Source organism: Prionailurus viverrinus, chromosome C2, assembly GCF_022837055.1.
Source record: "Prionailurus viverrinus isolate Anna chromosome C2, UM_Priviv_1.0, whole genome shotgun sequence".
NCBI classification, from domain to species: Eukaryota; Metazoa; Chordata; class Mammalia; order Carnivora; family Felidae; genus Prionailurus; species Prionailurus viverrinus.
This window is the reverse complement of record NC_062569.1, coordinates 32,285,965-32,299,939: the sequence shown is the minus strand read 5'-3', so window position 1 is coordinate 32,299,939 and position 13,975 is coordinate 32,285,965. Positions and strand designations below refer to the sequence as shown.

The window sequence follows — 13,975 nt, the reverse complement described above, 5'->3', positions numbered from 1 at the left end:
TTTGTCTGCAGAGCAGATCTCTGTGAACCATGATGGCTCCTGGTGCTTGTCTGCTATTAATAGCTTCTGCTTTTATTCATTGTTCCTAGCTGGCTCAGTACATCTATGAGAGAGTGAGGCAAGAATCTGAAGCAGGCTCCAGGCTCTGAGCTGTCAGCACAGAATCTGATGTGAGGCTTGAACTCATGAGCCATGAGATCATGATCTAAGCTGAAGTTGGACGCTTAACCGATTGAGCCACTCAGGTGGCTGGGAAATTTCTTCTGAGCATTGTGAACTGTGTTAGGTTGGGGGATGGGATTGTGCAGGCAAGATGAAGTTGCCTTCCTTCTCTTCTGTGATTATTTTAACTTATTGTTAAAACATTCTGTGTGGACTCTAGTGGTCTCCTGGGACTGTTTGTGTATTGCTGTCCAGTTGTTGATCTTTGTGGGATCATAGGGAAGGAAGCTAGGTTTTTTTGCCAACTGATGGGCAGTTTTTTTTCTTTCAGCACTTTAAATATGTCTTTCCTTAATCCCCTGGCTTTCATTCTTTTTGATGAGATGTGTACCATATTCTTATCCTTTGGTCCCCTTATCCTTACCCTATGGCTACTTAAAAATTTTTCTCTGTTGAAGATTCCCGTAATTTAATTTTGATGTGCCTTATATAAGTTTTCTGTTTTATCCTGTCTCACAGCCCAAGGCCTTATATATTACGAAATACTGTATAATCCACTCACCTATGCCCATACTTGGCAGTGCCTCTAACAATCACCAGTGTCTGCCAATCCAAGAAGGATTTATCTCTCTGGAGTTCAGTTCTTTAGATTCTTTTGCCTCCACCCCACTCTTTTAAAAGGCATAATTTTTGCCCTTTAAGATGAATAACCAATTACACAAGAATCATTTATTAAATTTACCACCTTTTCCCTCAAAAACTTAAGTATCCCCTTTGTCACAGCTTAAGTTCTATATATAATATACCTGGATTTATTTCTGCACTCTATTTTCTTACATTACTTTTCTAGTTCTGTGTTATTTTCAGTCTATATTGTTTTCAGTGTCTTTGTGTTAAATTTTGATATTTATGCAATTCCCTGTTCACTAGTTTTATTCAGAATGTTTCTGGGCTCCTCACATATAACTGGTGGGATTATAAATTAACACTTTCACTTTGGGAATTGAAGAAAATGTACTCACCATCTTCAGAGTGTTTTCACAATGCTGGGCCCCATGTAGAAGTGGAGAAATGGTTCCTCTTTAGCTTTGTGCCATACTTCCTTACTTTGTTCAGAAAGCATTTCTGCTTGGGTCATCAGTTTAAAAATCACTTGACCTGCTTTATCCATTCTTTGTCTTCACCACCATTCTTAGTCAATCATGTCCTTGACACATTATTCTGCCGAGCTTAACTTTCAACAGATACTATGATATCCTTTCTTTTTTTTGTTTTTGTTTTTTTTTTAACCCTCTTCTACAACCATGTATTCTTTCTAATTTTCTGTTTACTTTTAAAGTAAATCCTCCCAGACATCAATGTGAAGAAATAGAGATACATAGTGTTCATGAGCAGTTTTAAAAAGTTCTCTCTTTTCACATGGAAGAAGGGAATGTGGTTGCTCTTCACTAGAAGAGGTTGTTAAAGAAGGTATGTGCTCAATCAGAATGGTTAAATTAATAGGACTGATAATACATAGTATTGATGAGGATGTGGAACACCCAGTCTCATACATTGGTAGGTCTCATAGATTGTTGGTGGATGTATAATTTAATACACCTGTTTGAGAACATTGGCATTGTCTATTAACTATCTACATACATGTGTTCCATGTGTTAATAGTTTGGCTACTGGGTATATATACAACAGAAACAAGGGTTGATGTCCATCAAAATATGTGTACAGTCATATTTACAGCAATTTTATTCATGATAGCTTTAAAATGGAAAGAGCAGTCATGTCCTTTACCACCAGTTCAGTGGGTAATAAATTGTGGTATGTTAAATAATCAGATGCTATCTGGAAATTCAAAAAAAGGAAGTAGTGGTACACATAACAGCTGATACAACTTTGATTGAAAGAAGTCAGACATAAAAGATAATACTATTTATATGAGTTTCAAAAACATGTCCACTGTTAAGGAATAGTGGTTAAACCCTCTGGGCTTGGAATGGTTACTGACTAGAAGAGAGCATTAGGGAGCCATTTCAGTTTTGGAAAGGTTTTATATTTTCATACTGGTTATGATTACACAGATGTGTATATATTTGTAAAATTTCATCAAGGTGTAACTTAAGTTTCCTATATCTTACTGTGTATAACTGTACTTACATACAAAAGTAAAAATTGATTTTAAAAGTATTTAAAAATTATTTTCATACGTTTTCTGTAATATCCTTCCTCCACCCAAACAAACCTCAAACAATGTAGCCTACAAGTAGGCTGCATGGAATCACATTAAATTGGCTAACAGTCTGGAAAGACTTTATTGATAGAACTCGAAGCGTTTTTTTAATTTTAACTCAATACATAAAACTTATTTAGGTGATTTTCTATATCCTCTAGTTTTTATAATTTTCCTCATCAACATACCTTTCTTGAATTTATAATTAGGTGTGAACAGATTGCTCATCCATTTATGTTTCTTATACGTTTGCAATATCTAAAAGTTATTTTGCACATTTATCTTTTGTCATCTGTTTTAATCAATTTTTTTCTGGTATGAATCTTTTGAGTCCCTTTACTAGAGACTATTAGGTATTTTTTTCAACTTTTGGAAAGGGAGAATTCTCTTTATCATTTAACTAATTTTTGGTTTTACTAAAAACTTAAAACCTGTGTCAAATAATTAAGGATACATCCTTGCCTTCTTCCATTCTGAGTTGAAATGTCTTGAGCATTTCAACAATAAATATATTTTAGTCTTTGTATCTTGTTTGTATATATTTCATCTAACTTTACTTTTTCTGGAAGTTGTTTATTAAGCTTGGCTGTACTTATTTGTCAGATACCATTTTGAGATCTAGTAATTTCATTTAATTTTTTCTCCTTTATAATTGAATTATTTGATTTCCTAATATTAACTCATTTTTTCATTCCTGACAAAAATGCATTTTATATAAGGTGTGTATTCTTTTTATGCACTACTAATGAAATAGGTTTTTTGATATATGAACAGTTTCTATGTGTAAGTGTATTTAGTTTAGCTTTTGTATTTTCACAATGTGGTTTGAATATTGGTATCTATAGTTGCTTAATAATTATTGAACTAGTCAGTTTTGTATTGTGTTCCAGTTTAAACAAGTTTTTGAAACCTAGTAACTCATCTTTTAATTTTCTTGAAAAATAAAGGAATCTTTACTTTTATTTGGCTACAGAGAAATGATTTCGGGTAAGTATTTTAAATAGACCACACACAGATAAAATCACAAACTTTAAAAAATTTATTGGTTGTAATACAAATTTTTTTGAGTTTTCATTTTTATGTATTTTTTTCCTACAGTCTGTGGTGGATGACTGGATTGAATCATATAAACAAGACAGGGACATCGCACTTCTGGATTTGATCAACTTTTTTATCCAGTGTTCAGGATGTCGAGGTACATAATGATGGAGTAAATAATGTACATTGAGTCTGTCAGTCCAGCAGTGTCAAATTATTTCACCTTTCATTCATTATATATAATCCATCCTAGTACAATGTGCTGATCTTTTTCTCATAAAGAAAATTATGGTTATTTAAAGCTGTTTCATTTTTTTTGGTTCAGTTTTGCTACGAAAGAACAGATCTATAAAATTTTATGACATTTTCAAGGAAATCTAAAATTCATTTGAAGAATTTGAATTGACTTTTTATATCATAAATTTTTATAATTAATATTTACTGATTGATAGTATTTCTGTTTGTGCTTCATATTAGGAATTTTGGTAGTTCCTAGTATTCATTATTTTTTTTCTTGTATGTATATTGGTCCTCATTGCATAGATTAAATATGTGGACCTTAAATAATTTGCTTAAGGTAACATAAGCACCAGAATCTGGTTTCTTAAGTTTATCATCTGTTTGATATCTATAGATAGTTTTTTAAAATAAAATATAATTTTATTTTTATCGTATTAATAGATAACTGATATTTTTCTTCTCAAGAATAGATAAATCCTAACAGATTATGCTGTGTTACATGAGAGGGGGGATTGGGAATCAGCATTCTTTGCTTTCCAGTCCAGAAAGTACAGTGATCTTTTATTGAGATCACTGATTCAGTTGATTTCTTGAAGACTTTCTTATTTTTGTTTGTCACTCACAGTATTGACACAAGTTGTTTATCAAATATTTACAGAACACCTCTATCTTGTACTAAGCACTGTTCCAGAATATACCTAATGTTATGAAGATAGTCTCTTCCCCAGTCAGTATTAGAGTATGTGTAGTTTTCAAAGGAGGCTTTATTATAAGGAGCAAAGAGGGAAATTATTCCAGTAGTTAGTATAAAGTGCTCAGTGCCACCTAAAGAGTAATAACACTGGTTACTATTTAATGACAATTTAATGTGTCATGCTCTGTGCTTTACATACATTAACTCATTTAACATATTGGTTAACAGTTCTATCAGGCAGATATGATTTTATAGAAATTTTTGGACATCATACAGTTAGTTTAAGTGCCAAACTCAAGTTTCGGAGTCAGGCTTGTCTCAATCTGGAGTCTGTGTCCCTAAGGACAGGATACTGTGGGAATACCAAGGAAGGCTTCTGATCTAGCCTAGGCTTTGTATCTCTATGTATGTGTGAATGTGGGAGTATTTGTAAGAAAAGTGCATCTTAGAGGAAAATCTCTGCGGTGAGACTGAGACTGTGTAAAAGAAAGTTAAGAGGGCCAAGAAAGGCCAAAGTTAACAGATTGGGTATAAATGCCTCAAGACAAGAAAGCAGGGTACTCTCTTGGACATAGAGTTTGAACCTGAATCTTAGAGCACTGAAGTTGATGAAGAGTGGCAGGAGATTATGCTGTTGGGAGGGAAAAGACTGTTAATTTTGCAGTCTTAAAATTGGTAAGTCAAAGCACGAGTGACATACTTTAAGTGAACTATCTAATCTCTGTAAGTGTTCTGTTGGATTGTGTTTTGATTTAAAAATTTATTTATTTTGAGAGATCAAGAGAGCATGGGTGGGGGAGGGGCAGAGAGAGAGGAAGAGAGAGAATCCCAAGCAGGCTCCATGCTCAGCACAGAGCCAGATGTGGGGCTGAGTCCCACCATGCAAGATCATGACCTGAGCTGAAATGAAGAAGTGGTTGATTAACTGACTGAGCCACCCAGGCACGCTGGTTTCGGTTTTGGTTTTAAAACAGTTGGTAGTCTCTGAATTTTTTCCTTTTGTAATTCCCAGGAATCAAAAAACCAAAAAGCTTTAAAAGATATGAAGCAAAAAGTCTTTACCATTTCCTGCCTTCCCATCTACTCCAGAGTTAACTGCTTTTAACTATTTTGTTGTATATCATCTGTCTGCCTGTCTGTCTGCATTATTTATCTAATTTCCATACATGTAAGTAGGAATATATATTCTTTCCTTCCCCACTACTCTTACACAAAGGATAGTGGTATATTGGGAGCTTTTTCAATCCAGGATCATAGCACTCCTTTTATGTATGATAATTTAGTTTAACTGGTCTTCTATTAACAGGCCCTTTCATTATTTGTAGTCTTCTTCTATTACAAACAGTACTGTAATGAGTTATGTTGTGTATACCTTATTTGCTCTTTGTGGAAGGATGTCTGTGGAAAAATATATTTGTAAATTTTGTTCAATATTGCCAAACCCCTGCTCTAGGATTGTACCCATTTTTATTCCCATTAGTAATACATGAGAATGTTTGTTTCTTTTCAGTTTTTTCAACAAAGGGTTCTTATCAAATTTTGGAGTTGGTCTTATAAATGATTGAAAAATGAGGTACCAGTGTGATTTTTTTAATTAAGTTGAAATTCACTTAATATACAATCAACCATTTTGTTGATCTGTCTAGTTTTATTTTTATTCTTATAATTAACCATTTAATGAAAAAAAATTTTTAAGCTTATTTACTTATTTTGAGAGAGAGAGGCAGAGAAAGAAGGAGAGAGAGAGAATCCCAAGCAGGCTCTGCAATCAGCACAGAGCCTGATGCAGGGGTAGAACTCCTCAACTGTGGGATCATGACCTGAGCCAAAACCAAGAGTCAGACGCTTAACCAACTGAGACACCTGGGGGCACCACAATTAACCATTTTAAATTGTACAGTTCAGTGGCTTTTAGCATGTTTACAATGTTGAACTACTTCTCTCTAGTATTGCAACTTTTTCATCACTTCTCTCTAGTATTACAACTTTTTCATCACTCTCTAGTATTGCAGGAGGATACTTCATATTCATTAAGTAATCATTCCCCATTCGTCTGTCCTCCCTCCTTTAATGCTTGGCAAATACTAATCTGCTTTCTGTTCCTGTAGATTTGACTGTTTGGGTCATTTTATATTAAAGTAGTTGTCCAATATATGACCTTTTGTGTCTGATTTCTTTCACTTAGCCATAATGCCTTCGAGGTTTATCAAGGTAGTCGCATGTATCTATAATTCATTCCTTTTTATGGCTGAATAACTTGGTAGTGTAGATCACAGTTTTTTAATTTATCTGTTAGTGGACATTTGGGTTATTTCTACCATTTGGCTATTATGAATACTACTCCTATAAAGATTTATGAACAAATTCTGTTTGAGTACTTGGGGGTTGCCAGGTTGCCAGATCATATGGTGATTCTGCTTTTTCTTTTTAGGGAACCATCAAATTATTTTCTACAGCATCTACAACATTTTATATTCCTCAAAAAAATGTATGAAAACTCTTATTTCTTCACATCCTCTCCATACTGTTTTCCTTAGTGGCTGCGCTAGTTTACATTCCCACCAGGAGTGTACTAGGATTCCCTTTTCTCTACTTCTTCGCCAACTCTTGGTATTTTCTAATTTAAAAAAAAAAAATTTTTTTTTAATGTTTATTTATTTTTGAGACAGAGAGAGACAGAGCATGAATGGGGGAGGGTCAGAGAGAGAGGGAGACACAGAATTGGAAGCAGGCTCCAGGCTCCGAGCCATCAGCCCAGAGCCTGACGCAGGGCTCGAACTCACGAACGTGAGATCATGACCTGAGCTGAAGTCGGACGCTCAACTGACTGAGCCACCCAGGCGCCCTGGTATTTTCTAATTTTTTAAATTTTAACTGTCCTAGTGGGTGTGACGTGGTATCTCATTGGTATCTCATCAGTGATCTTGAACATATTTTCATGTGCTTTTTGGCCATTATATGTCTTCTTTAAAGAAATGTGTTTTCAAGCCCTGTGTTCATTTCTAACTTAGATGGTTTCTTTTTTGTTGTGCATTGTAAGAGTTCTGTATATATTCTGAATACTAAACCCTTATCGGATATATAACTTGAAACAATTTCCTTCCCATTCTGTAGCTTGTCTTTTCACTTTCTGAAGGCTGTCCTTTCATACTTAAAACATTTAAATTTTAATTTAGTTCATTTTATCTATTATTTATTTTTACTCATGCTTGTAATGTCAAATCTAAGAGTCCATTGCTAAATAAAAGGGCATGAAGATTTATCCCTATATATTTTTCAACGTTTATTTATTTTTGGGACAGAGAGAGACAGAGCATGAACGGGGGAGGGGCAGAGAGAGAGGGAGACACAGAATCGGAAGCAGGCTCCAGGCTCCGAGCCATCAGCCCAGAGCCTGACGCGGGGCTCGAACTCACGGACCGTGAGATTGTGACCTGGCTGAAGTCAGACGCTTAACCGACTGCGCCACCCAGGCGCCCCTCCTATATATTTTTCAAATACAGACACTCCCCAACTTATTATGGTTCAACTTACGATTTTTTAACTTTATGATGGTGTAAAATAATATGTATTTAATAGAAACTGTACTTTTAATTTTTAATTTTGACCTTTTTCTTGCCTTAGAGATACATGATAGGATACTCTCTCCTGATCCTGGGCAGAAACAGTGACCCACACCTCCCAGTTAGCCCCACAATAATGAGGGTAAACAACCAATACAGTTACAGCCATTCTTTACCTCTACAATCATTCTGCTTTTCACTTTCTGTACAGTATTCAATAAATTACATGGGAAATTCAACACTTTAAAATAAAACACTATAAAATAGGCTTTGTCTTAGGTGATTTTGCCCGTCTGTAGGCTAATGAAGTGTTCTGAGCACATTTAAGGTAGGCTGTGATATTTGGTGGTTTGGATATAGTAAAGTACATTATTGACTTAACAATAGTTTCAACTTACATATGATGAGTTTATCAGGATGTAACCCTATAATAAGTGAAGGAAGATCTGTGGTTTTATAATTTGAGCCTTTTAATTAGGTTGTTGATCTTGGCTAATTTTTTATATGGATGGTTTTAACTTGTATTTCTCATCTGAGTGAGGCTTGAGAGCTATTTCTGTTACTTTTTCTTTGAATTTTCTGTTTTGTCCTTTGCCAATTTTCTTTTCTGGTGTCCTCTTAGTTTCTGAAGAGGCATCTTAAAAAATGGATTTTAAAATATTTTGGTATGAGTCACAGAACAATCTTTTCTCATTTCTAAATGTTTATTTTTTAACCTTTTTTAGTTTGTTTTGAGAGAGAGAGAGCTTGCACGCGTGTGAGCAGGAAATGGACAGAGAGAGAGAGGGAGAGAGAATCCCAAGCAGGCTCTTCAGTGTCAGCATGGAGCCTGACACAGGGCTTGAACTCACAAAATGTGAGATCTTGACCTGAGCCTAAACTAAGAGTCAGATGCTTAACCGACTAAGCCACCCAGGTGCTTCCTTAAATGTTTATTTTTGAGAAAGAGTGAGAGCATGTGTGTGTACACTTGCACGAGCAAGGGAGAGGCAGAGACAGGGGAAAGAGAATCTCAAGCAGGCTCTGCTCTGTCAGTGCAGAGCCTAGTGTGGGGCTCAATCCCTCAAACTGTGAGATATGACCTAAACCTAAATCGAGTCAGATATGTAACTGACTGGGCCACCCAGGTGCTCCTAGGAAGATCTTTTCTTGTTGTGATTAACAAAGAAAGCACACTGTTTTCGCATCAGTGGAATATAATAAAAATCCAGAAATATACCCAAGTACTAATGAAATTTTAGTAAGTATATCTGAAAACATATGAAAGAAGAGAATGGCAAATTACATCTACACTGAGATGTTATTTTTCACCTCTCAGGTTGGTAACTTTAAAAATTACAATGACATTTTGGTTAGGCTGTTAGAAAACAGTCACTGTTATACTGCTTCCTGGAATAAAAATTGATACATCTCTGATAGAAAGAGATTTGGCAACGGGGCGCCTGGGTGGCGCAGTCGGTTAAGCGTCCGACTTCAGCCAGGTCACGATCTCGCGGTCCGTGAGTTCGAGCCCCGCGTCAGGCTCTGGGCTGATGGCTCAGAGCCTGGAGCCTGTTTCCGATTCTGTGTCTCCTTCTGTCTCTGCCCCTCCCCCGTTCATGCTCTGTCTCTCTCTGTCCCAAAAATAAATAAACGTTGAAAAAAAAAAAAAAAAAAAAAAAAAAAAAAAAAAAAAAGAAAGAGATTTGGCAATATCTATCAAAACTACATTTGTTTTTTATCCAGCCACCCTACTAATGTAAATTTGCCATGAAGATATAACTCTAGAATTAAGAAAATAAATGCACAGGGTTACTCAATACATTATTATTTGTCCTTTCAAAATATTGGAAACAACCTAAATGCTCATATATAGGAGAGTGACTAAGTAAATTGTCAAAAAGAATGACGAAGATCTCTGGACTGATGCAGGGAGACTCTCAGGATACATTTTTAAGGATGAAATACAAAGTGCCAAAGAGTGTCTAAAGAATGCAACTTTCTTGGGAAGGGAAAAATGGAATATAAACGTGTATCTTTTCTTTTGAGCAAAAAGAAACAGAGGAAAGGCAAAAAAGAATATTGACTGGCTACCTGCAGGGTGTGTGTATATATATAGATGAAGTGGAAAGCCTAGAGGGAACTGGGGTGAAAGGATGATACTGAAATTTGAAATCCCTTCTTTTAAATTGAAGTGTAGTTGACATATAATACTGTACTAGTTTCAGGTATAACAACATAATGGCTTCACATTTACATACATTATGCACTGTTCACCTCAATAAGTATAGTTCCCATCTCTCACCTATACAAAGTTATTACAATATTATTGACTGTATTTTCTATGCTGTACTTTACATTCCTGTGGCTTATTTTATAACTGGAAATTTTTATCTGTTAATCCCCTTCACCTATTTCACCCATTCCCCCACTTCCTTCCTCCACCCCTCTGGCAACCATCAGTTCTCTGTATTTGTGAGGCTATTTCTATTTTCTTTGTTCATTTGATTAGTTTTTTAGGGTCCATGTATATGTGAAAATGTGGTATCTCTCCTTGTCTGACTTGTTTCATATAACATTATACCCTCTAGGTCTATCCCTGTCATAATGGATTTCCATCCATTTACCATACTGATGGCAAAATTTCATTCTTTTTTATGGCTGAGTAATATTCTATTGCACGTGTGTACATACACACATTTTTTTCTTTATCCATTCATCTATCGATGGACATTTAGGTTGCTTCTGTGTCTTGGCTATTGTAAATAATGCTGCAGTAAACATAGGCAGCACATACCTTTTCAAATTAGTATTTTCATTTTCTTCAGGTAAATACCCGGAAGTAGAATTATTGGATAATAAGATATTTCTATCATTAATCTTTTGAGGAACCTCCACATTGTTTTCCTTAGTGGCTCACCAATTTGTATTTTCACTAACAATGCAAAGGGGTTCCCTTTTCTCCACATTTTTGCCAGCAGTTTTTATTTCTGGTCTTTTTAATACTCGCCCTTCTGACTGGTGTGATGTAATATCTCATTGTGGTTCTGATTTGCATTTCCCTGGTGATTTGTGATGTTGATCCTCTTTTTATGTGTCTTTTGGTCATCTTTATGTATTATTAGGAAAAATTCTATTTAGGTTCTCTGCCCATTTTTAAAATATTGATTGACTGATTATTTTGAGAGAGAGAGAGTGCAAGCAGGGGAGAGGGGCAGAGGAGAAGAGAGAGAATCTCAGGCAGGCTCCCCATTCAGCATGGAGCTGATGTTTGGCTCATTCCCACGACCCTGGGATCACGACCTGAGCTGAAATCAAGAATTGGACACTCAACCAAGAGTTGGACACTCAACCAACTGAGCCACCTGGCCCCCCGTCTCCCCATTTTAAAATCTGATTATTTGTTCATTGGGGGTTGAATTTTATGAGTTCTTTATGTATTTTGGACATTAATCCAAAGGACCATGATTGCAAATATTTTCTCCTATTTGGTGGGTTACCTTTTTGTTTTATTGATGGTTTGCTTCACTGGGCAAATGAATTTTAGTTTGATATAGTCCCAGTTGTTTATTATGACCTTTGTTGCCCTTTCTTGAGGAGGTAGAACCCAAAAAATACTGATAAGACTGTTCAGAGGTTTACTGCCTATGTTTTCTTTTAGGAGTTTTATGTTTTCAGGTATTACATTTAGGTCCTTACTCCATTTTGAGTTTATTTTTGTATATGGTATAAGAAAGTGGTCCAGTTCTATTCTTTTATGTGTAGCTGCCCAGTTTTCCCTGCATCATTTATTGAAGACTGTCTTTTCACTGTTGTATATTCTTCCTTCCTTTGTCAGAGATTAATTGACCATATATATATGAGTTTATAATGGACTCTATTATATTGGTCTATGTGTCTGTTTTTGTGCCATTACAATACTGTTTTGATTATTATAGCTTTGTAATATAGTTTGAAATCCGGAAGTGTGTTACCTCCAGCTTTGTTCCTCTTTCTTAAGTTTCTTTGACTATTTGGGGTCATTTGTGTTTCCATTTGAATTTGAGATTATTTCTTCTAGTTCTGTAAAAAAATGCTGTTTGTATTTTGGTAGGGATTGTGTAGGATCTGTGTATTGCTTTGGGTAGTATAGACATTTTAACAGTATTAACTTCTTTCAGTCATTGAGCATGGCATAACTTTTCATTTATTTGTGTTGTCTTCAGTTTCCTTTATTAATATCTTAATAGTTTCAGAGTATAGGTCTTTCACCTCTTTAGTTAAATTTATTCCTAGGTATTTTGTCCTTTTTGATGCAGTTACAAATTTTTCTTTTTGCTAGTTACTTATTAGTATATACAAACATAACAGATTTCTTCGTATTAATTTTTTATCCTGCTATTTTACTGAATTTGTTTATTAGGTCTAATAGTTTCTTGGTGGAGTCTTTAGGATCTTTTATATATAGTGTCATGTCATCTGCAGATACTGACAGTTTAACTCCATCCTTACCAATTTGGATGAATTTTCTTTCTTTTTCTTGCCTGATTGCTGTGACTTGGACTTCTAGTCTATAATGAATAAAGATGGTGAGCATGGACATCTTTGTTTATTTCCTGATCTTGAAGAAAAAGCTTTTAGCTGTTTGACCATTGTGATGTTAACCAATTTGTTGTATATCGCCTTTAGTATGTTGAAATGTGTTTCTTCTATATCCTGTTCAGAGTTTTTATCATGAATGCATGTTGAATTTTGCCAGATGCTATTTCTGCATCTCTTGAGATGATCATGGGATTTTTATCCTTTATTTTTTATTTTTATTTATTTTTTTTAGAGAGGGCGAGCCAGGGAGAGGAGAAGAGGGAGAGAGAGAGAATCTTAATTAAGCAGGCTCTGTGCTTGATCCCATGACCCTGGGATCATGACCTGCATTGAAATCAAGAGTTGGATGCTCAACCAACTAAGCCACCTAGGCACGCTGTTTTATGTTTATGTTTTATTTTGTTAATGTGGTCTATTACATGGGTTGATTGATTGCAGATTGCAGATATTGAGCCATGCTTGCATCCATGAAATAAATTCCACTTGATTATAGTTAATGGGCCTTTAATATATTGTTTTATTCAGTTCGCTAATGTTTTGTTTAGGATTTTTGCATATATTTCCATCAAGGATATTGGCCTGCCATTTTCTTTAGTGTCTTTGTCTGCTTTTGGTGTATTTGTAATCCTGGTCTTGGAGAATGAATTTAGAAACATTTTTTCCATTTGAATATTTTGGAATAGTTTCTGAAGGATAGGTATTAAGTGTTTAAAAATTTTTTAATGTTTATTTATTTGTGAGAGAGAAGGAGAGAGAGAAGGAGCAGGGGAGGGGGCAGAGAGAGAGGGAGACACAGAATCTGAAGCAAACTCCAGGCTCTGAGATGTCAGCCCAGAGCCCAATGTGGGAATCAACCCATCAACTGTGAGATATCATGACCTGAGCTGAAATCAGGGATACTTAAGCAACTGAGCCACCCAGGTGCCTCAGATATTAACTCTTTTTAAGAGGTTTGGTGGAGTTCACCTCTGAAGCCATCTGATTCTGGATTTTGGTTTGTTAGGAGTTTTTGGCTACTCATTTGGTTTCATTACAGGTAATCTGTCCAGATTTTCTTTTTTCTTCCTGAGTCATTCTTGAAAGATTGTTTCTAGGAATTTATCCATTGCTTCTAGGTTGTCCAGTTTGTTGGTGTTTAATTTTTTTGTGGGAGTCTCTTATCCTTTGTATTTCTAAGGTGTTGGTTGTAATTTGTCTTTCATCTCTGATTTTTTTTAAGTCCTTTCTCTTTCTTTTATTGTGTGACTTAAAATTTATCAATTTACTTGATTCTTTGAAAAGAATCAGATCTTAGTTTGATCTTTTCTTTACTCAGTAATTTTTTCCACTCTCTTGTCATTATTTCCTTCTTTTTACTGACTGTGTGCTTTGTTTTTCTTTTTGTGTTTCCTTTACGTGTGAAGTTACATTTGTTTATTTGAGCTTTTATTTTGTTTCTTGAGGTAGGTTTGTATCACTATAAACTTCCTTTTACAACTGACTTTGTTGTGTCCC

The 13,975-nt window shown here is 35.2% G+C and overlaps 1 protein-coding gene across 2 annotated transcripts in view; it reads left to right on the top strand.

Annotated features, from left to right (window-relative positions):
• Window positions 1–13,975, top strand: part of STAG1 (stromal antigen 1) — a 403,550-nt gene that overhangs the window by 172,111 nt on the left and 217,464 nt on the right. For both annotated transcript variants that reach the window (XM_047874276.1, XM_047874277.1), the window contains one exon: window positions 3,485–3,581. In XM_047874276.1, the coding sequence (XP_047730232.1) occupies window positions 3,485–3,581 (97 nt within the window). The remainder of the gene's footprint in view (window positions 1–3,484; window positions 3,582–13,975) is intronic.